The 24,392-nt window shown below is 46.8% G+C and overlaps 1 protein-coding gene across 1 annotated transcript in view; it reads right to left on the bottom strand.

Annotated features, from left to right (window-relative positions):
- LOC147706530 (alpha-2-macroglobulin-like protein 1) overlaps window positions 1-24,392 on the bottom strand; it is a 316,256-nt gene that overhangs the window by 96,597 nt on the left and 195,267 nt on the right. The window contains exons 22-26 of the mRNA XM_086932996.1: window positions 22,004-22,055; window positions 20,395-20,481; window positions 19,369-19,545; window positions 14,640-14,721; window positions 11,618-11,774 (exon numbers count right to left, since the gene is read on the bottom strand). Coding sequence (XP_086789122.1) covers window positions 11,618-11,774; window positions 14,640-14,721; window positions 19,369-19,545; window positions 20,395-20,481; window positions 22,004-22,055 — 555 coding nt within the window. The remainder of the gene's footprint in view (window positions 1-11,617; window positions 11,775-14,639; window positions 14,722-19,368; window positions 19,546-20,394; window positions 20,482-22,003; window positions 22,056-24,392) is intronic.

Here is a 24,392-nt window from a genome sequence, read left to right as displayed (position 1 = left end):
GTACATGGGTCTTTTTAGGGTTCAGGGCTAGGTTTGGGTTTTGGGGTTTAGGGGTATTTTTAGGGTTCAGGGCTAGGTTTGGGTTTTGGGGTACAGGGGTATTTTTAGGGTTCAGGGCTAGGTTTGGGTTTTGGGGTACAGGGGTATTTTTAGGGTTCAGGGGTAGGTTTGGGTTTTGGGGTACAGGGGTATTTTAATGGTTCAGGGCTGGTGTTGGGGTACAGGGGTATCCTTATGGTTCAGGGGTAGGTTTGGGTTTTGAGGTACAGGGGTATTTATAGGGTTCAGGGCTAGGTTTGTGTTTGGGGGTACAGGTGTATTTTTAGGGTTTAGGGATAGGTTTGGGTTTTGGGGTACAGGGTATATTTATAGGGTTAAGATGGGTTAGTGTTTAAGGGTGTTGGGGTATTTTAAGGAGTAAGGCTGGGTTATGATTATGGGGTGCAGGCGTATTTAAAGGGAGCAGGGTGGGATTAGCACACAATATGAGACATGGCATGAAGGCCCCCAGCGTTTGTCACACCCCCAGCACACGCCCACAGCACAATGCAGACACGCCCACAAGGGACTAGCTGGCACGGTTCTTTTACCTTTTAAATGTATATGGTGGGCGTCTGCATAGCCTATGTCCTTCTGCTGCAACTGCACTTTCCAACGCTGCATTCGGTGTTGATTGGTGCTGTGATTCCTGAGATTACCCGCCTCAAAGGTTTGGGCTCTCTCATTATATCAGTATGGATTATCAGAATCAGAGGAGAATATCCAGTTTTTGCCAGGGTCTTGCAAACTCATGTTTTGGAGACCCTCATTCACATTAAACTCAGGGTGCGGTATATGTTGATTATCCGCTCTGTTGGTTAGGTGAATAGCATCATCATTGGGTCTTTTATCACTTGACTGCTCAGTTCTCAAAGTGATCTATGTTCCGCCACCTGGAGGGAACCCATCTGGTTTTGAGACAGTTGTGGTTAGAGAGTGAAGAAGATTAAAATGACCTCGATTCCTTAGTTCGGTCTTTCATTTACCAAGGAAGGGGCAAGATTAAAATGGGTGGGTGGTGCTGTGGCAGAAATGTTAAAGTTCCACTGCCCCTTGTGTTATGTTATGGTTGGCCAGCATCTTTCGGCCCTAGGTTGCCCTAACAGGTCTGTGGGCCTTCTTCAGGACCAAAGTCATATGTTATATCAAAATGAGATGTATCGAGTAAAGATTCCAGGGGTTCCCTATGAATGGACAAGGGCTTGCTCTAGAAATCCCAAGGTACTCTTACAGGGGGTAGTGTAGTTGAGCAGCCTTAGACGTATCAGATGAGTGCAAGATATCTGCAAATACTTGTCCTGAAAGAAGGAAGAGGGACCGAGGAGTGGGGGACCTGCGGCTCCTCTGGCGAAGACCGCAGCTGCAGAGACGGCATTGAGCCGCCCTTAGACGACGCCAGCCCGTCTCCGGGGAGGATGACATCAACAACGCGTCGAACCTCCGGAGATGAGGCGTCCGAGGAGGAGTCAACGACCCGACGCCGTCCTGGCACCATACAGTCCGCAATCTGAGGCAGGACTTTGTCGTCCGACGGCAGGAAAGATGCCGGAATGACCTCCCCTGCAGCGCTCGGCGCAGGAGACCGTGGCTGGGCCGGAGAAGGGGTGGCGAAGGAGCGGTGCCGGAAAGGTGCCGGCCTAACCTCGGACAAGGCAGCCGCCTGCGTGGAGGAACAAGAGGGACCCAGGGAGGGACGAGAAAGTCCCCCGCCAGCCTCGACCCGTGACGGGACTAGAGGGGCCCCCCGCCGACCCCTGTGGCGCGACCAGGGCCAGCCGGCGCCGAAGCGGCGTCACCTCGGTCTCAGACAAGATTGCCTCCTGTCCAGAGGACTGAGAGGGGCTCGGTGCGACCGGAGCCCCGCGACCTCCTACGACACTACAGGGACTCCTGTGGGAGTTTGCGGCGTAGCAGAGGCGCCTTGGTCCAAAGGAGGGACCCCCAAAGGGCCGCACCCCAAAGGGACCACATCCTCCGAGCCTGGATCCGAGCCAGTCGTCGGCGGGCCGCCGGCGACCCCACGGAGGGCACCGCACACTGCAAGGGATCTACTGACATTCCAGGAAGGGAAGGAGGAGGAGGAGAAGAAGCCAGCGAGGCCTGCAAAGCTGCCGCATATGTCTCCATCTGGGCTTTAGTTGCCCCCCCCCCCCCCCGCCGCCGGGAAACGGTAGATAGGGGGACAACACGGGGCCGCACAGCCCGCGGAGAGCCCGTGCCCCCAACAGGGTGGAAACCGACCCTTGGGGACAAACTGCGACACTTACCAACAGGTGAGCGACGCTCCTGTGACCTCGAAGAGGGGTGATGTCAATGAAGGAAGTAGCCGGTTCCAGAACCCTCCGCAGGCGCTGGGTGGGGTGATGACCCCAACCTGGACATGCCGGCCAAAAGAAGTTTCATCCGGCGCTCCCGCCGGGACTTCATTTTCATCTGCTGGCACGCCTCACAATCGGTGGAGTCATGGTGTTCCCCCAAACACCACATGCAGATGAGGTGAGGGTCCGTCGCCGACATCAAGCGTCCACAGGCGAGCGCGTCTTAAAGCCTGAAGGCATTCGCATGCAGTCCACACATACGCAATAGCGTAAAGGGAAAAAAGGCATAAACAGGGTCAGAGCACGATCCGGATCGAAAAAACTGACATAGGCGCGCCAGGGTGGGACTTATGTGACCTCGCTGACGTCATGTGCACGGATGACAAAGGATAAGTAATAGATTGGGCCAGCAAGGGATTTTGTTACTATGGTTAGTAACAAAATCCCTTGCTGGCCCAATCTATTACTTATCCTTCTGCCCAAGCCCGCAAGGGTTTATTGGGTTGCTCACCTTCACACACATACGGATGACAAAGGGGCAGAGTCTCCTAGTGCGCCCCCCCACCCCACGGCGCGCAGAGATGCTGTGGCAAAAAGTTTTTCCGGATCCAGTCTCACGCCTGGGGAGAATTCTACGTGAAGGAATCTGCGGGTAGTCATCTCTATCAGATATATCACTTTACTGTTTAGAAAACAAATAGAAATATTGAAAAGCTCCAACCTTTCCATTAAAATTAAATTTCAATAAATACATTATTCGTAAGTTGTGTATTTGTTGGATCTAGACTTGTTTCTGTACTGTTTTGAGGTTGAAATTTGCTTAGGCGGGCATTCTCAGCTTACTGTACAAATTCCATGGGGGTCCGTAGAAATAAAAAAATTGAAACAACGCTGCCCTGAATGGCCTTTTCAAATGTGTGTTTTGTGTCTGAACCTTAGACAAGTGGTATAATTCCTGGAAGCCTGAAATAACGGTGCATTGATATACATCACAGTGCATTCTTATTACACTCTACTTATATACTAAAATGACTTTGCAATTCTCCTTTAATTAAGTTTCATTCAACAAGCTTCCATCTATTTCATTCTTAATCTTCCTAGTCGTTGGCACATATCCTCAACAATGTCCTCTCTTCACTCGCTTCCAAATCTCTCTGATTCACCCATGATTCGAACTTGTCGCTCAAAGAACACATTGGCAAGAAGATCAAAACAGTTCAAACTCTCTCCTGAAAAAGTGTAATTGTTTCCACTAGGAGAAGACTTCAGAACAACAGTTCAAGCCCTAGCCCTCTCATGTTGATGAAGGCAACACCCAGCTGAGCAGCATCCCAGAGACAACCATTGCTCCTCTAATAGACATCCTTCAATCAGCAGGATGGCTCATCTAGGGCCTGGAGCAGACTGATGACCTCAACCCTCATGCTAAACAGTGGTGGCTCCTCCGCTAAGGCCGAGAAGCGTAGCCCCACTACTCACTGAGGGGTGTAAACTAAAAAGTACAATGATAATAACTGAGGTTATTATCATTTTATTTTTCGAATGGTCAGGGTAGTGTGGGGCTTGGCTCCCCTGATGTCGAGGAGGAGGAGTGGTTGTGCACTCTATGAAGTACACATGGATATTTGACCGCCCCTTTGCATTACGCCTGCATGGAGAACATGCCCAGGCCCCCATTCCCTGGCTGAGGGCCAACGCACAGCACTCAGACAATCACAGCGCTGCATTGCAGCATTGTGATTGGCTCAAGGTAGTCAGGGTGCTTACCAATCACAAAGCTGCATTGCGGCATTGTGATGGCTGTGGGGAGCCTGGGTGCTTCCTGGTCCCCGGAAGAGACTCACTTGACGTTGGAGAGACGCGGCAATGGAAAGACCGCGGTGAGATCGGGTAAGGAAAATGCTACTTACCAGTATGCATCTGTTCTTGGCATGAAGGGCTGCTGACATTCATATCTGTGCATAGATCGCCACCTAGTGTTGGGTCCGGATGATTGCACATTGTTGTCCTGGAAGAGTCTTCGAAGTATCACGAGATAGGTGGCTCCTCCCCTGGACTACAGTGCGCCTGGGCATCCTCTCCATCACCAGATTGTTTTTCGCCATTGTGGCAGAGATGGAGTGTAATACTGAAAATGATGACCATTCCTGAAAATGATTGAGAGCTACAGCTGCGACAGGCACCGGGGAGGAGGGCGGGCGATATGAATGTCAGCAGCCCTTCATGCCAAGAACAGATGCATACTGGTAAGTAGCATATTCCGTTCGAGGCATGAGGGCTGCTGAATTCATATCTGTGCATAGAATAAATAGCAGTTACCTCCTTACCGGCGGGTGCCCGTGCCAGCTGCAGCAGTCTGAAAGAGAGTTCTGAGAACAGCCTGTCCTACAGCAGCTTGCTGTTTGGAGTGTACATCTACGCAGTAGTGTTTAGTAAATGTATGTATGGTGGTCCATGTAGCTGCTCTACATATATCCTCTAGTGGAATGTTACCCAGGAAAGCCATGGAAGCCCCTAGCTTGCGTGTGGAATGCGCTCTAGGAGGAACTGTTAATGTGGGCTTAGCCTTCTGATAACAGATCTGGATACATTTAACAATCCACCTGGCTATACCTGACTTGGAGATGGGGTTGCCTTTATGTTGTGGAGAGAAGGCAACAAACTGCTGTTTAGTCTTTCGAAAGTCTTTTGTCCTGTCGATGTAATACAGGAGAGCCCTTTTGACATCTAAGGTGTGCAGTGCTCTGCCTGCCACTGAGTCAGGGTTAGGAAAGAAAACTGGCAGTTCTATGTTTTGGTTAAGGTGGAACTGCGAAACCACCTTTGGCATGAATTTAGGGTTGGTGCGAAGCACCACCCTATTTGCATGACTTTGCAGGTAGGGTTCCTGAATTGTGAGGGCCTGCAGCTCACTGACCCTCCTTAGCGATGTAATAGCTATCAGGAAGGCCACCTTCCAGGTAAGGAACTGTATTTCACAGGAATGGAGTGGCTCAAAGGGTGACCCCATGAGTCTGGTGAGAACGATATTTAAGTTCCAGACTGGTGAAGGGGGGTGTCTGGGAGGAATTACTCTCTTAAGTCCTTCCAAAAAGGCTTTAATGGCAGGCACCCTGAAAACAGAAAGGTGCAGCCTGTTTTGAAGGTAAGCGGCTATGGCCGCCAAAGGGATCCTGATGGAACTGTATGCCAGGTTGCATTGGTACAGATGCAACAAGTAACATATGATGTTTTGCGTAGATGCGTCCAGCGGATTAATGTTATTGTTGGAGCAGTAAATGACAAACCGCTTCCATTTGGCTGCATAGCAGGCCCTGGTAGTCAGTCGTCTTGCCTCCTTGATGATGTTCATACCCTCAGGAGGCAAGTCCAGGTATCCAAACTCTATGACCTCAGGAGCCAAATCGCAAGGTTCAACTGTTGGGGATCTGGGTGCTGAATGTCGCCATGGGTCTGAGTGAGGAGGCTGGGAGTGAGGCGCAGCCGCTGGTGAGGCACCACTGAAAGTTCCAGGAACGTGGTGTACCAAGCTTGCCGTGCCCACATTGGAGCAACCAGGATGAGTGTCATGGAGTGCTGTCGCAGTTTGCACGCCACCAGAGGTATGAGGGGGGCTGGCGGAAAAGCGTACGCAAATCTGCCTGACCAGTTCATCCATATCGCATTGCCCTGAGACTGCGGGTGTGGGAACCTGGCGGCGAAGTTTGGGCATTTTGCGCTCTCGCTTGTGGCGAAGAGGTTGATGTCTGGATGACCCCACTGTTGGAAGTATGGATGGAGCACTGACGGGTGGATCTCCCACTCGTGCATCTGATGACTGTGCCTGCTGAGCAGGTCCGCCATTTGGTTGTCGACACCCGGAAGATGCTCCGCCATGAGGAAGATGTTCCTCTGAATGGCCCACTTCCACATGCTCTGCGCTAGGTGAGACAGCTGCGGGGAGTGCGTGCCTCCCTGCTTCTGGATGTAATAGATGGTGGTCATGTTGTCCGTCCGGACTAACACGACCTTGTTGCACAGGTGCAACTTGAATGCCTTCAGTGCCATGAAGATCGCCATCAGTTCCAACACATTGATATGCATCCTCTGCTGTTGTGTTGTCCATAGGCCCTGCACCGTGTATTGGAGGACATGCGCTCCCCAACCCTGGAGAGATGCGTCCGTCGTTAGCACTATTTGTGGGACAGGCTCTTGGAACAGTCGTCCCCTGCAAAGGTTTTGTGGATTCCACCAATGCAGAGAGTTGTAAGCATGACCGGTCACCAACACTAGGTCTTTTAGATGGCCATGAGCCTGGTTCCACTGTCGGGCTAAGCATTCCTGAAGGGGACGCATGTGCAGCCTCGCGTTCGGGACTATGAATATGCAGGATGCCATCATACCGATCAGTTGCATGAACACCTGCGCTGGGAGGGATCGCTGAGGTTGGAACCTCCGAATGAGCATCTGCATGCTGTTGACCCTGGCCGGGTTTGGCTGCGCTGTGGCCGACTGGGTGTTTAGTGTCGCCCCTAGGTACTGTTGCACATGGGTGGGCTGCAGGTGAGACTTTGCGTAGTTGATTGAGAACCCCAGACTGTGAAGGAGGTGAATGGTCCGCGACATGTCGCTGCCGCACTGCTTGGCTGATTTGGCCTGAACGAGCCAGTCGTCCAGGTAGGGATACACGTGAACACCTTGCCTGCGAAGGTGCCCTGCCACAGTCGCTAAGCACTTGGTGAAGACCCTGGTAGCAGTAGTGACCCCGAACAGCAGAACTTTGAATTGGTAATGCTGATTGTTGATCGTGAACCTGAGATATTTTTTGTGACTTGGGTGAATGGGAATGTGGAAATATGCATCCTTGAGGTCCAGGGTGGCTAGGAAGTCGCCCTGACGGAGCAGCGGCAGGACCTGTTGCAAGGTTAGCATGTGAAAGTGCTCCGAAAGGATGTATTGGTTGAGGGGTCTGAGGTCTAGAATGGGCAGCAGGGACCCGTCCTTTTTTGGAATCAAGAAGTACAGAGAGTACACCCCTGTACCCCGCTCTTCTACAGGCACGAGTTCTACGGCTCCTTTTTGCAGCATGGAGAGTACTTCTTGCTGCAATAAGTGCGTGTGCTCTGCGGACATAGGACGGTTTCTTGGGGATATGTTGGGGGGGGTGGAGGTCAGTTCTAGACAATAGCCGTACCGGATAAGTTGTCTCACCCACCTGTCTGTTGTGATGTCTTGCCAGAGTGGCAGGAACTGCTGGAGTCTCCCCCCGACAGGTGTTAGATGGTCGGGGGGCAGTGACAAGAAGTCACTGTTTGTTGGGAGCGGAGGACCTGGCGTTCTTATTGCCGCAGCCTCTCCCTTTGGCGCCGTTCCCACGGTATCCACCCCTGGTGTTTTTAGTGTAGGTAGATTGCGTGTTGCCCTTGACGTACTGGGAATGCTGTAGAGCCTGTTCTCTTGTTGCTCCCCTGTTACCGGAGCGACGAAAGGAACTGCCCCAAAACAGCTGGGACTGGAGAGCCCCCATGGATTTCGCTGTCTCAGTGTCCTTTTTCATTTTCTCAAGTGTTGTGTCAACTTCCGGTCCAAACAGGAAGTCCGGATTAACCGGCTGATTGAGAAGAGTAGTTTGGATTTCGGATTTAAACCCTGAGATGCGCAGCCATGCATGGCGTCACAGCATTACGCTAGTATTTACTGCCCTTGCTGCTGTGTCTGCTGCGTCCAGTGCGCATTTGATTGACGCATTGGAGATCAGTTTCCCCTCTTGTATAACCATTTCTGCAGCTTCTCTGTACATATCAGGCATGTGCTGCAGTAACTGTTCTAGGGTGTCGTAGTGCGCCCTGTCGTATCTAGCCAACAGGGCCTGTGTATTGGCTATTCTCCAAATGTTAGCGGCTTGCGCTGCCACACGCTTTCCAGACGCTTCAAAGATCTTTGACTCTTTGTCCGGAGGGGGGAGCATCACCAGTGGATTGAGAGTTAGCCCTTTTGCGCGCAATAGCCACCACAAGGGAGTCGAAGGGGAGCTGGCCTTTGATATAGGTGGGGTCCACTGGGGCAGGCCTGTATTTCTTGTCGATCCGGGGGTTGATAACCCTAGCTTTGGTTGGCTCCTTGAAAATGTCTGTTGCATGCTTGAGGACCCCTTTAAGCATGGGTAGAGTCTTAGTGGAGCGTTCAGATGTGGAGAAGATGTCAAATAAGAAATCTTCATCCACTGGCTCGGCATGCATTTCGACGTCATGGTTAAGGGCTGCCCGCTCTATCAATGCATTAAATGCCGTGGTGTCCTCAGTTGGAGACGGTTTAACATTGTAGGACTGAGAGTCCGGAGTGATATGGGGGTCGTCAGGGTCATCGCCTTGATCTCCTGCCCCTGCCCATTGATGCGAGACATCCTGATCAGTGTCAGTGTTGTAAGAGTAGGCCATTTGGCCATAGTCCACATTCAAGTCCTCCTCACTCTGTGCTGGAGAATGAACTATTTGCTGCGAATAGTCCTGAAGTGGTTCAAAAAGAACCGGAGAGGTAGAAGAGACCATCTTCTTTTTGAGGGGAATCCTGTAACCTTCCAAAGGATGTTCAGGCGTGATCTTCCGCTTGTGGACGGTAAGCCTGCCCGACTCCGAGTCAATAAACAGTTTTGCCTGGTTGTCGTAAGAAGGCTCGTGATAGATGACCTGTTCATGTGAGGACACCTTCGCCATCTTGGAAGCCTCGGCGGTGTCACGGCGTTCGAGATGCTTTGGGCGGGTCGTGGGCGGAAGCCCAAACTTTATTGGCGCTGAGCCCGCAGGTTTCGAACCTGAAGCGGCAGATTCGGGTTTCTTCGACGCCTGTGTAGGCCACTCGCTTGACCGCGTCGAATTGAGCTCCCGGCGCGGTGCACCTCAATTTTTGGGCGTCGATGACACTTTCGGGGCGTCTTTGGTCGTGGGTTCAACCCGTTTTCCAAGCCCAGCCTTGAGTCCTGAGAGGTGTGGCTCGAGACTTTTACTCAACTGAAGGCTTTTACCCTTCTCGCCATGTTTGGTCGTCGACGTCGGCGCCGACGCCGAGCCCTTCGAGGCAACGTGCTTGCTGGTCGTGGCCTGCTTCGATGTCCCAGTCTTGGAGCCGACGGGCATCTTCGGCGCCGAAGGATCGTCGACAGCCTTAGAGGAAGCGTGCGTCAACGTCGAACCGACCACCATCTTGAGTAGTTTCAGTTTCGATTTCGGCTCCGTCTGGTTCGGTTTTGATTTCGCAGAATCGACCAATGGCTCCTTTGAAAGGGTCTTAGCCTGGCTTTGGCGCGGGGCTGTAGACCGTGAGGAAGGATCTTGGCTAAGGCCTTTCGGCGATGCCTCGACCGGAGCCGGAGGGGGCGGAATGTTAATGATAGGCCCCGTAATTACGGGCGGACTCGGTTCTCCACCGGAGTCGTCATCAACGGCCCCAAGGGCCTCATCGTCGTCCCCTACCTCGACGACGTCTTGGTCGTGGACGTATTCCTCGGCTTGCTCGTCCACCTCGAAATTGGAGTCCTGCTCAGACGCCGGTTCCGACATTTCTTCGGGAACGTCCTCTTCTTCCTCTTCCTCATCTTGGAAGAGTTCCTCGTCTTCGGCATCGAAGATGTTCGCAGGTGCTGGGGCCGACTGGTGGGCCGACTGCCTCGCCGTGCGTCGAAGTTTAATAGTTTTCTTTGAGCGGAACCTCGAGCAGGCGAAACATTTTGACTCGTCGTGGTCGGGGGACAAACATGTATTGCACACTGGGTGCACATCTAAGTTCGAATATTTTGAATTACAAACGGGGCACCGCTTAAACGGGGTCCGTTCCATCGTCGATGTAGTCTGGGCCTGTATTGTCGACAGAAATTACTTCTTTCGACGCCGATTGAAGAACACGAAAGGGACATGCACCGAACGATACAATACCGACGCTGTGAAGGCCTTTTGGCCTTAGGAATAGAAAGAGTACAAGTTTTTGAACTGGAGTCGAGATTAGACATCCGAACCCAATGGCGGAAAAAAACAATCTGGGGATGGAGAGGATGCCCATGCGCACTGTAGTCCAGGGGAGGAGCCACCTATCTCGTGATACTTCGAAAACTCTTCCAGGACAACAATGTGCAATCATCCGGACCCAACACTAGGCGGCGATCTATGCACAGATATGAATTCAGCAGCCCTCATGCCTCGAACGTGATTTTTTCACGTTTTGTATTCAAACCCTCCATCACCCCACCCCCCTCCACCCAGCCACTTTGTACCTTACTGCCCGCCACGGATTGTAAAGTATTGACAGTGGCTCCCCTGCAAGCCTGGCATCACTACAAGAAATTCTACACCAAGAACCCTGTTTACCTAGCTGACAAACTAATAAAATTGGTAGGTTAACACCAAACAAGGAGTTTCAATATCACCAGAAACCCTGCAGTATATTGAAAAGAAAATGAGATTTCCTAGCCTATGCTCCAGAGCCACATCCCCTCCTAAATTAGAACAGTACCAACCCTACTACAATTCAAGAAATAACTAGAAGCTCACCTCTTCAAGAAAACTACCTGAGATAGGCTCAGTTCCCACCGTTTCAACCTTTCATCCCGGGCCTTGCCCCCTGTACAGGGCATTATCACTAGCCAGATAGGTTCATGCTTTAGAAATAGAAAAATGCACATACATGAACTCGATTCTCTTTGCTTTGCCACCATCCCTTTCATGAACAAGGACCCAGGTATCTTCAGTTCAAATTGCAGCATGGTTCTCCTTCTTGCTCTCTCATTACTGCCTCTTTCTTTTTATCTCACCTAGAATAGGTTATTCTCAAATTGTGGGGTAATTGTTCACGTTTCTAGAGTTGAAACACTGACACTCTTCCGTTTTCTATCCCTCACTGTCCATCTGATTGGTCGATCTCTCTGAAAGCTCTACTTTCCTTTTCCTCTTTTTAATTGACCTACTTTGTGATTCTACAGCCCCTTTCCTTCAGTGGCAGCATACCATGCTGGGTGACACTTGTGCTTTATAAACATCTTTCATCAATAAAAATAATGCAAATCACCTCAGAGCTCATTGACTTAGTAAAGGAACTGGGACTTCATCCAGATTCCTCTACAACTCTTCAATGACTTGTAAGACCCTCATAATGGGAAAGAGAACATGTCTTATCTTGTACTTGCAAGCAAAATTAGAAGTATTAATTTCCACTTGGTATGCTGCTACATTAAAGCCCAAGGAAAGGCAACGTTCCTGGAAGAGGTAAGGCACCATTTTATGGAGCCTTCATACCTTTAGAGCGTTGTTTAAGAGTTTGCCAGAACTGTTGAAGCCGCCGCTCTCCACTTGATGCTCCTTGAGATGGCTGAGGGCTTGCTGGATGTACACCGTGTCAATGTATATGTAGTCCTGGGCCTGACCAAAGGACTTCATGACGAAAGCAGTGAGCCTGAGGAGACAGAATGAGAGGGTGAGAATGATGGAACATAGTAGCTATAGAGAGATGGAGGGAAAGATAGGGCAAGGAATGAGATGAAGGAAAGCAAAAGTGTGAGAGTTGACAAGGAACATGAAGAAACAGGAGCAATGATCCTGGAGATAAGATAAAAATGAGGCAAAAACGTGATGCCAGGTGGGAAAGCGCGGTTTGTAGATGTTGGAGCAGGATTGCAAAAGGACAGGCAAGAGGGGAGAAAAGGAGGTAAAGAGAATAGAAGGATGACACAGCGATTTAGCTGGAAGGGGATGTGGAGGCAAGGGAATGGGGAATACAGGTAATGATATACTTGGCGACGATCTGAGAAAAGGGGTGGAGGCAAAGTCCTAAACTAAATGGCGTGTTATACCACAGTGGTTCCTTAATATTGATTTTAGCAAAGCTACCATGACATGATAAGTTTAATGTCTGAGTTACCCTGTTCCCATGTTCAGGAGGATTGGTGTACACAAACCAGCTGTCTGGAGAAGCTTGCAGGGCACTAGGGGAACATAGTTTGTCAGATTACCAACTTTAACGAGCACTAATCTCACACCCAAGGCTTTAGGGAGTGGTACTAGAGTGTGTTGAGATGACTATCAGATCACGGATGCACTATACTATGAAACAGCTCATTGTTGGTCATTCACATATAGAAGGAAGAAGGACAGTGAATCCTAGTCGGTGCCCCATCCCACAAACCGGAATCTCATATTCAAGAACTGGCTCCTGTCATGGGAAAGGATGCAGGTCCAGTATTCTTAGCACTCCTGAGGGGCAAACACTGACTAGACAAACGTACTCAACAAGTGCAGTTATGGGTGTAAATTTAACAAAATTTCAGGCACAACAGAAATTAAATTGTGTACTCTTCACCGCCCCCCAACAAGAAAAAATACAGGGCCAGATTCAAAAAGGGTCTCTGCGCTTGTGTCAGTGGCCCGCACATGGCGTGGGACTTCCGCATTGCACTTTTATTGCGGAGGACCCGCCCTGCCTGTGGGCCGCTCCCCACCCCGACTGAGCCCCCAGCCACGACTGTGGCCTCTGCCACAAGTGGGGAGGCCCTTTGAAAATAAATCCTAAAGTCTTTACACCCTGTCCTACTGTTAACCCCTCAACATGTGAGATGCTGTTGGACCTGCAAGGTGCAAACTACAGAAGTAAACAGGGCACTTACAGCTCTATATGCTATGTTTCTGCTGCTTCTATAACTTCTCATAACAAGGGTAGCAATAGGAGTACCAGGGGCATCATGTGCAAGCCAAGGATAGCAGTTGTCACCCCTGGCAACCCACAACAAGGGGCAGCAAAGGAGTTATTGTGGTTTGAAACCACACCCCAGTTCCTGCTCTTAAAAGCATGTTACCTGCTTCTTCGAGGGAAGGCGCCACGTCACAGGTGGATGGTGAGATGGCAGCAAAGGGCATTGTAATATGGAGCAGGAAGTGAGGACACAACAATCAGGTACTGGAGTGGTTCAAATACCTATAAGGTTTTTAATATCTAAGTATTACACACCGCATTTTCCCATGGGTCAGAGACAGGCGTGTAAGAAAACTGGGCAAGTTTCAATCACCTGATGAAGGAGGTGGATTCTGAAATGATGCCAAAAATGTGTCTTTTTGCATTCCTTGTCACCCAGCTACCCTATTGTCATGCCAGATCAATTTTTTTCTGTTCTATAGCAAATTCAGTTTTTTACTAAATTTGACTAGTGACTTTTTTTGTGTACGAAGACAAGGGACAAATATACAATAAAAAGGTCTGTGCGCCATCATCGTTCCTCAAGTCACTACTCGTGATATTAGGTGCTAAGAAAATAGAAGCAGGACCTCCACCAGGGAACACTGTACAGATGGATGTTTGGAGAAGTGTCCCAAGTCATTTCCTTCAAACATCTAATGTGTGGGTGGCCTTGAAGCTGTTTGCCAGTGGCCTTTGATATGGGCCAGGGGCTGGAGCAGGGCTACCTCCACCCTGTCCATGTGGCTCTCTTTCTGGGCGTGTGACTGTAAATAGGAAGGTGTTACTTATATCTTTCCAGGTGAGATTCACTGTATGTTTTGCTCAGATTTGGGATCAATACTCTGGCCTCCCCTTCTTCCCCTGCCTCCCTCTCCTTGCTAGAGGATGTTTCAGAAGTTTGTGCCTTTCCTTGTGCACCATCTTAGCCATTATGACCATATGCAAAATACTGCTGTACCTGAAAATTACTGCTTTATTCTTCTCTTCTTCTTTCAGCATCCACCGCCATTCATTCACCCATCCTTTAATGTGTGATTCCTTGCGCTCTTATTCTTTCATTCATCCACGGTCTTTATATATTGATCCATTTAAAAACTTTCATGCATTCATTTTTCCACACTTGTATGTTTCACCATCCAATTATCCATTTTATGCTAACACTCCTATCCACCCGACCATTCATTCTCTTCTTTTTTTATTCATGTCTCTATACAAACAGATTCATCAACTCTCCCCCCTTGTCCCTGTACTCATTCAACCACACAAGTATTCATCCATCCTAAAACAATCACTCACCAATTCAGTCATTCATATTCCCATTTGGATTTATTCTTCCATCTATCCAGATTCCTATCCTCATTCATCTAATTTTTTACCACTCGATTCATGTGCAGTTCCATTGATTCATTCATTCATTCATCCACCCACCCACCCACCCACCCATTCACCGTCCCACCCATCCATCACAAGATGTGATTGAAACAGGAGCAACTCCTGACACAACAAATACTGACAATTTGTGAACAAAACTGCACTTCCCTGGCACACTTTTACAGGTAGGTAGCGAAACAGGTACACAAACGCACATACCAGGTGTTTCCCTCCTGATCGCTTTTGCCGAAGGCGCTGTAAGACCCATCATCGTGCTTGTAGTTGAGCTGCCTCTGGTACCCTGCAGAAAAAGAAATTAAGTAAGGGGCCATATTTCTCATGTAAAAATTTTTGAAAGGACATTTATTCTGCTGCCTGGAAGTGACATCACATCCATAGTCATTGGCGGGGAAGGGCCTCAAACCTGTTTGAGGGAATATGTAAGGAAAGAAAAAAGGCAAGATGTTCTGAAGTATATTTTTAATGATCCATACGAGACGGGTGTCGGTCGAAGTAATTCTGTAGGTTTATTCACCAAAAACAACACACGAGCATCCCGGCATCTCGCCCAGGTAGATTAACATCTGCCTCGGAAAGACCCACCAGCAGCATCATTGTGGAGACAGTCCACTGACATGAGGTTCTGTTGCAAACCCACAAAACTGAGGCTTTCCACCTTTGTCAACACAGCGGACTTTAAGCCTGATTTTCAAGATGACAAATGTGTAAAAGATGCCCCATAGTAATTAGTGGGCCAAGTTCACAAAGCTGGTTTCATCTATGGGAACGAACTACAGGAGCAATTACTTAATTCACCAGAGTAATGTAGGGGCATATAAAAAGCGGTAGCGATAAATATCGCTGCCCGCACTGAGCGAGAAAATAGTTATAGCCGGCTATTGCGGAAAAATATCGCCATGCTAACGCTGTATTATTAACGCATAGCGCAATGGCGATAATTTCCCAGCGATAGCGGTGTTATCCATTGAACATCACTGGTTTTTCCAGCGATGTTCCATGGAAAACAGCTATAACCGTGCTGATACGACCCTGTGGTCGTATCAGCATAATCCACCTCCATTGATAAGTATAGCTAAGTCTGCATTTTAGCAGATGTTAGTTTTTGGAGAAAACCGCTATTTTCGCCCAAAACTAACGTCTTTTAAAATGCGTGGCCCACTTTGCATCTCATTAGAGATGCAAAGGAAGGTGTTGGATAAAAGGGTGCTGACATGCGCTAATACATGCTATCACCCTCTTGTAAATCGGGCGATATTTTTATCTCCGCTTTTTTATCTTTAAATGCCAAAAAGGCGGAGATATGGCCCTTGTAAATATGCCCCATAATTTGGACCGCTGCTCTCCCCAAAGCATAGCCTCTTAACAATCTTTCTGATTCTCAGACTTGCATCCTTATAATGCTCACATTAAGGAACTTTTCTTTCTTTTTCTTTGAGAGCTCCATGGGAGTGCATGTTTTTCTGGGATCTCACAATCATGTGCTGCTTCTTCCCCACCAAATCCCAGAACTCCAGTCCCAGAGTACTTCCTGCTGCTCTCTCTCCACTTTTGCTCTCTCCTTTATGTGCTGTTTTTTCTTTGACTGGCTCTCCAAATCCCATCGTATTACTCCCTCTTTCCCAACCCTGCCCAGTGCTGCCTCCTCTTTGTCTTTATTAATATTGTTTTTTTTATTTTTCTGCCCCATCTGTTGCTCCCCTCATCTGCTGTCTGTTGCTTCCCTCCAACCACCACCTTTATGCTCCCTTACCTGTGATGTTATAGTTAAATGTTGAAATGAGAGAAGAATTAACATTTAAAAAAACAAAAAAACACTGAAGTGTGCCAGTTTAGTTAATTATCTTTAACTTGTGCCCCATAAAGTACTGATTATTAACTCACATCACCATGGGACAGTGGTACTCATTAGCAATTTGAACAATACTGTTGTTTAAATCTAATAAATGCTATCAATGTTCTCATTCAACACGTAAATAGTGATGCAAATTATTATGTATGGGTAACTCACCTACCACGGGTGATTAGATAATTCAGGAAGGAGGGGGTGCCTTAAAAAGCTTGGGATCGTTATTATACACGGGGTGACCCAAAGAAAGTCCTAGGACCTGGGTATTGAGTGTTATAGATAAAGTGGTCCTAGACGTTAACTCTACACACAATTATTGATACTATTTTATAAAACTTAATTAAATTCTTATTCCACATGCGATTGAATCCTGCAATGAAGAATTTTGGAGGCAAAAAGGGGAGAAAACAATAGCCCAAAGATAAACAGATGTCCAACTCACACAAAATGTTTTTAAATGTCTTAAAAGTAGAGGAAGAGACTCTACTATTTATTTTAAATAAAATTCCTCATCATGATACAATATACAAATATACAAATTTGGAAAAACAAGGGGTTACCAAAAGGTAAAGTGCATAGAGTGAGAAATTGGTGCTCGTGTGGGATAGAAAAGGACCAAGATGGTCAAAAGACGGTAAATTCCAAATATTCCTTGAGTCCAAGGTTAAATAATCCTTGGAGAGATTCTGGAGGAGCCTGCCCTCAATGTTTATATCGCAAAAAATGTCATTCTTTCTCGCTATATTACGGCGAACAGTTCATCCGTTGCTCTTATTTTCCAAGGGAGTGGGGGACAGGGGTACAGAAGATGCAGGCTCCATGTAGGGGAAAGGATTGTCGACGTTTCGACCCAAGGACAAGAAGGGCAGTTGATATCCTCATGAACGGGTCTTCATCAGGACGGGCAGGGTGGTGAAGGGAGGGAACTAAGTTACATTGAAATCATGTAACCCCAGTGGTGTGGGCGGACACCCTTTAATGGTGTGCCATGTGCGAAAAATCAATGGGTTTTTAGAAAGCCGTCCAAACGTGCTCTCGGTACCTTGCTGTCAATGGCGGCGGGTGGGTATTGCTTAGTTTGTCAAACAGTTATACACGCTGCGTCTCCTATGTCGGACTGCACGGGCTGTCAGTGGGGCTCTGTCTGCTGACGACTGCTGACGACTTTTAAGACATTTAAAAACATTTTGTGTGAGTTGGACATCTGTTTATCTTTGGGCTATTGTTTTCTCCCCTTTTTGTCTCCAAAATTCTTCATTGCAGGATTCAATCGCATGTGGAATAAGAATTGAATTAAGTTGTATAAAATAGTATCAATAATTGTGTTAAAAAGCTTGGGAGCACCAACAAACGTAAGAGTTTTTGGGTAGTCACAAACCTCGGTGTAGCCATTCCCTGCCCTGGAGACTATCAGGGATTTACACCTATCTAGGGCAAGAATAAATTAATCCCACTGTGGGAAAGTAACAAACCCAAAATATATCAGGATTGAAGGGAAAAGCCTTCACAGAAAAAAGGTGAATATCAGGTAAACATTGTGAAATAAGATATTGCTCCAGTCTTTGTGGACCACAACTGGACAACCTGCAAAACTGTCATCAATAAAGGACAGACACCTAGAATGCAAATAACCAGGTGATATCAGGACTTTAATGTTTCACAATAGGTGATCCAATGTGGAGCTGGCCCAGAAGATACACATGGACTATGGCAAGGAAGGGATGAGTAGGGGGCGCAGGCTGTATAAAAAGTAAAGTCTCTGTGCGGGTCCAGCTCCCAAGATATTGTTTAAAACAGGGGTCTCCAACCTTTTCTGTAGTCAGCGCTACTTCTGATAAGTGAAAATCGTCGTGAGCTACTTGAGTCCAAGCACCTCGCGAATTTCTTTTTAGACACCGACCCATGCCCAGTTTCATTGACTGTAAACCTAATTTACAATTTCACCTCATTGTTATAAACTTTAAAACAATGAAGCCAAATTGTGCGTTTCACATCACAATTATTAATTACCTTGGCTTAAATCATTGTTTTTTAGGCAATTCTGAAAAGAAACTCATGAAATATTTGACATGCTTGTATACAATGCCAGAAACATCAGATCCACCTAGGGGGCATTGAAGGGATCACCTTTCCAATAAACCTTGGTTAAATGTTAGCACAGTGGAGTATTCCTCAAGGTAGGTTTCCTAGAAATTGGCTTTAAAGTCAAACCTTTTAATAGCAGTTTGTGTAATTTTGGTATGTAATCTTACATAGCCTCCAATCATTGAAAGATCTATTTAGCATGTTTATTCAAATCTACCTTCAAACTTTTTATGAAAGAAGGCATATATTAAGACAGAATCTACTGGACGGTGGCAGGACGGGGAATGACAAATTACAAAATCTCATACACTCCGTCGACTACAGGGCTCTCCCTCATGTTCGACAAATCCCACAAGCTCAGACACTTCAAGTTCAACTGGGGTTACTGTGACACTACAGGCAGCCTGCAGGCCTGACCATTAGACTATACCACTATTGCCTCAGTCAGCAGCACTGATGATATTTATCAATATAGATGAAGAAATGCCTCCACATAAATCATAACATAGCAGTGGAAGCATTCATTGCCCTCTGACACCAAGCCAGAAGTATCAGCAAAAAGTACCCCCAAGTTTGCAGGAATTATAATACAAATAAGTGTACTGTAGATCCCTGGCTAAGCAAACCTTTTATTTCCAAAATTAGCTTTACATTTCCAGTCAAAACACAGTCTGCTTTGCCACAACACACCTTTTCATTTTGGGCAAACTGTATTCCCCACAACAAAGTGTGTACACCCAATACCAACTGCATTTATTGAATGCATGTATTGGTTCCCTAAATAACAGCCAGTCCCTTTCTTTAAGGACTAACGTGCACCATTGCCATTACTGCTCAGAAGGTGCCGCACATGCTGCTGTATCACAATCAAAAGCCTAGGGTCAGGAATGGTCACCTTTACCCAGGATGCCCACCGAAGCAAAATAATGCCCAAGCCCTAAGAGATGCCCTTTACAAGAAACAATGACACATTTATATCAGCCATTCTGCACTCACCGCTCTTCAGGTACTCCTCTGCCTTTTCTTTAATCTCCGGTGTCATCTGATTGGTCCTCGTTAGGTACTGCATGATGTAGATATTGGGGGCAAACTTGACCATGTTCTGCTCGCCACAGCCATAGGGCATGGTCAGGAGTTTGTCGATGTTCTGCAGGGCAGTGCCCATGATGTCACCTATACAGAATAGGGGCAGTGCAGTGATAAGAATGGACGCACACATACAACAGCACTGAACACAAGCTCACAGTTAGTAACACCAATGTAAAGGTTTAGGGAACAAACCTATGGCACTAAAGATGTAATGTACTTCAATGTTTATGAGATTGATAAAGAAGGAGGGAACACATGAATCAAAGAAAGGGAATGAGAAACATGAACAGAAGAGAGGAGAGAGGAGAGAGGGAATGGGGAAAGAAGTGAAGAAGAAGAAAGAGTGGAAAAGAGTGAACGGGAGTGAAAGAGAAAACAATCAAGAGGGAAGAAGGGTGTGAAAGACAACAAATGTGGTCGTGAAGAGAAGAGTGAAGTGTGTGTGTGGGAATAGGAAACAAAAGTTGGATTAAAAAACCAGGCAAATAGAAGGGAGTAAGGAAGGGAAAAGGAGGAAGCAAAAGTTGAACTGCTGGCAAAATGAGAGGAGGGAGGGAGGTATAAAAAAGGGAGGAGTGGCATAAAGGAAAGGAAGGTGGCACTGAACCATAAGCCAATGCAATGAGCCATGAAGCAAGGCGATGGGGCAAGAAATGATGCAACAAATCAGCATATCAGGAAATTCTCTATTGAGACACAGGGATGCAATGAAGCAGGAAGTGGTGCAGAAAATACATCTGGATGTAGTGAACCACCAAGAGAATTTCTAACGTTGGAAGTGTTGCAACAAACGAATACTTCCTGCGACGAACCATGGGAGAATATATACAATCATGATGGAATACAAGGAAATAGGATATTGGTACAAGAAGTGATTCAATATACATAAAGCTCAGCAAAAAGGCAAGTCAAGATAAGGATAGTCTCTCCTACCCAGGGCAGATACATGCGCTCGCTCTGAATCCTTCAGAATGTTCTCCGGGAGCTCCAGAGAGACCAACTCTGAAACCTCACCGTCTCCTAGGGGAAAAAGATAAAGAAACAGCAATATCATATCACTGGTAGAGGCTAGAAACCTTTAAAAGTAGAAACCTAACGCCATGTCTCTTTTTCCCATTCTGTTTCAATTTAACAAACAACTGCTCATTCACAAAAGGCACTTCTTATAGCATAAAATCTCATTCTTAAATGTGCACTCCAAGATCAACAAAAGTCAGTGGAGTTTTGCTGGTGGGAAAGAGGGCTCAAGGACCACAAAGACTGAAATGGGTCTCATCAGTGGAATATGGATCCAATTTTGGGTGGTCTGCAAACACTATAAATTGTATTGGACATGTTCCTTGCTAGCAGTATCTTGCCAGGAAAGTGACCCACTGTGTTCCCCCACGTTTTGTTTCCCTTTATTGTCCCCTCCAAGATCCATCCTTGTTAGTTTGTTACATATGCTATGCAGCAGCTGCGGGTCATCTGTTTTTACTGTCCAGATCATTCACAATATGGATTACTCTGCCCATCTTGGGCAGGAGATTCAACTTTTCAGATTGCATTCAGTTCCAACTATTAAAACGCTTACTCATCCCTGAATCTGTGGATTCACTTTTCCATTGGCCCCCCCAATCACTCGTTCGTCCTCTAGCATGCTCACCCCAATCTGTGATAATTTCCTCTCATTAAACACAAACTGAGTAAAAGTAACATGCTAAAAAATGACAGGCTGGAATGCTTCCATGTGTGATTGCCAGTGGTTAGACTATTTGCAAATACATTACCTTTTATGTATTTTGATGTAACGCTCTAAGTGGCCAAGGGTATGCCAGACATGGGTTCTGTGCTCACAGTGCCACTGGAACTGAGATGCATCTGACTGAAGATGCACAACTAGGCTGAAACCGGTCTTGGATTGTGTGTGTTCCTGTTCAGAGAGGAACTGGCTAGGCAGTCTGGGTTGCACGGTTCCTTCTGGAGCAGGATCAAGGCTGATTTGTGAATGACTGGGTCTAATGTGAGGTGGCACAGTGGGTTAAAAAGGAGACACATGATTTCTAGTAGTTAGGCTATTCCTCCCATAATCTTTGTAGGTTTGATGTCACACCCTAAGTGACCACGTGTATGCTCAGGCGTGAGTCTCCTAGTTGCCTCTGACTGAAGAGGCCCAACTATGTCGAAAAGGGCTTTGGTTGCCTGTGTTCCAGTTCAGAGAGAAACTGGTTAGGAAGTTCGGGCTGGGCTGTTCGTATTCGAGCACAACCAATGTGGATGAACATATGGCTGGGTCGAACCTAAGACGGCATAGTGGTCAGAAAACGATTGGTTGGAGTGCTGCCCCAAGTATCTCCTATTGGTTACACTATTTGCAAGTATTCCTCTCATCGTCTTTTGAGTGTTTACATTCCCTCTCAATGAGGCAGTCTCCATTAGTCTCTCCCAGGGAGGAGACTGACCCTCTGCTGCATCTGAAGCAAGCATGCCTTTTATATCTTAGTTGGTTCTAGTGGTGAAGTTTCCACATGTCCCTCCCACAAAATGGCAGTCAGAGCTTTACCTTGTGCACAGAGGAGAGAGCTGTGAGCCTTCTCCTGCAGGATGCCACCGGGCTGAAAAGACAGAAGAGGCAACAATCAGAGAACTTCCAAGTGAGTCAGCACTCAGCATGCACTTCAGAGACATACACAGTCGTTTGATCAAGTAAGGTACCACTGACTAGCTGGCCCCATCTTTGCTGCAGGGACCCATGTTACACCCCAATAGGGATATGAGGGTCCAGACAGACGTAAGGCCTCCATTAAAAGCCCTAGTCTGACATCAGATTCCTGGAGTAAAGTTACAGCCAGAAGGCAGGTTACTGGAGGGTTGTTACAGTCAAAAGGCAGGTTACTGGAGTCTGTTTGGAGTCTGGGTTCTCAGATTCTGCAGCCGCGTGATGTCAGGTTTTTCAGAAGGATTCTAATTTGACATCAGTTTTATAGTGTGATATTACAGTCAGACTTAAGTGTCCTGAATCTGGCCCAGAGGCTAGCATCATTACTAGAGTAATGCCACATTCTGATATTATGTTCTTGGAGTAGCATTTCAATCTCCTGCCATTCTCCTTAAGTGATGTCAAACGGAGCGTGTGAGTGAGTGTAACAATTCTAAATCCCATATGTTGACAGACCTAACGAAACAATGACATATTGATTAACATGACACATAGCACTAGCTTTTTCCTATCACTATTTCTCTTTCCCTTGCTGTCTCTCTCTCTCTCCTCTATTCTCTCTCTTTCCTTCCCTCTCTCCCACTACTTCTTTATCTCTTCTTGATTTCCATGGCTAGAATATCCCAAAAGAACAATCCCATAAAGGAGGCAAAGCATTACATATTCATTTGAAAAACGAAATACCTTACTGAAGTGATAAATAAAAGAAATAGAACACACTATCTTTATTGTTGTTGTAATCAAGTAAAGACAAATAAATAAAGTGGTTTCATTTAAAATCAGAAACAAGTGAGCACTTGTCTTTCAAATCATATTGTCATCATAAATCATAATGTAACTTCTGGTTTTATCGCTCCATCGTAATATTAACAGGATTTTGGAAATCTAATAGAATTAGCCACCAGTCTTGGATTGTTATTGTTCATAATTCCAAGACAGCTATCAGATTGCATATAGATGCAGAGTGTTTTCAAAAGGAAAAGTGTCAGAGACAGGACACAAAGTATTCTGCACTACACAGTCTAAAGTTTTCAAAGATTTATTAGGCAACGAGTTTCAACCAATCCGTCTTCCTCATGGCCTTGAATACTTATAGTGCACAATTTCCTTATAAAATCTAACATAAACAATAGACATAGAAAACGCTTATGTGAGTTTGGTTCATATAATAGACATAGAAAAGTATTTGTAAGCTTGATTAACTGTCTGTTATTTCTGAATATAGGCAGGTCACGTTTATGGTCACAAAAAAGAATCGTTCTCATATTACTGCCAAACTCATAAACAAATAACACCAAAATATAAAGAAAAAATATATGTTGCGTTGCATTACTATTTCGGAATGCTTCAAAAACTCATAATTGCAAATGTTTTGTCCTATTTAAAGCGCATGCGTGCATAGTCTAGTTATTCTTATTTCACTGTAAAATAAAAAATGGGCAAAATGAAGGGGGAATAATTTACATGTGAAGCCGTAATGGATAGGGGAACTTGTTTCTTTGTTCGCACGTTTGCTGCAACCACGGCAGGACACGTGCTCACAAAGTACAATCAACTTTTAGCAGCATAGAGGGCAGAGTGCAGGTTTAACAGTTGAATGAAGGTACAACGCATGCCTGAAAAACGCATGCCTGTACCATGCAGTCTCTACCATGGCAGCGTCTTTACCATGCATGCCTTTACCATGCAATTTCGTGGTAAAGAAATGGTGGGTAAAGCGACATGCGTTCTATCATATCCCTGCCCCCTGCAGTGAAAATGGTCATTTTTCTCGCTGCCCTGAGACCTAAAAATGTAGCCCACACCCTAAAAAGTACACTGATCACAGGCCCTCTGCTGTGAGCCTTAAAAACTGTCCCCTACATCCCTAAACTACCCAGACCCTGGCCCCGCGGACTAAAACTGCCCCTGCCTTCTAAACTGTCCCTTTCTTCCCCTTCCCTGGGCCCTAAAAATTAACCAACACCTCAAAAACTACCCCGGCCCCAGTCCTGAGCCCTAAAAACTGGCCCCTACATTGGTGAACTCAGTCCCTCTTGCCCTGAGGCCTAAAACTGCCTCCTGCCTGTTCTGTAATCTGTCCCTTTCCCCCTGCCCCGCCTTAGCCCTAAAAACTGCCCCACCCTAAAAAAAACACCAGTCCCCCTCCCCGAGCCAAAAAAACTGTCAACTACAGCCCCCCATTCCCTGAGCCCTAACACTGCTCCCTGCACTAAAACACCGAACCCCTCCT

This window comes from Lissotriton vulgaris, chromosome 7, assembly GCF_964263255.1.
Source record: "Lissotriton vulgaris chromosome 7, aLisVul1.2, whole genome shotgun sequence".
Taxonomy (NCBI): Eukaryota; Metazoa; Chordata; class Amphibia; order Caudata; family Salamandridae; genus Lissotriton; species Lissotriton vulgaris.
This window is presented reverse-complemented; position numbering and strand designations above follow the sequence as displayed.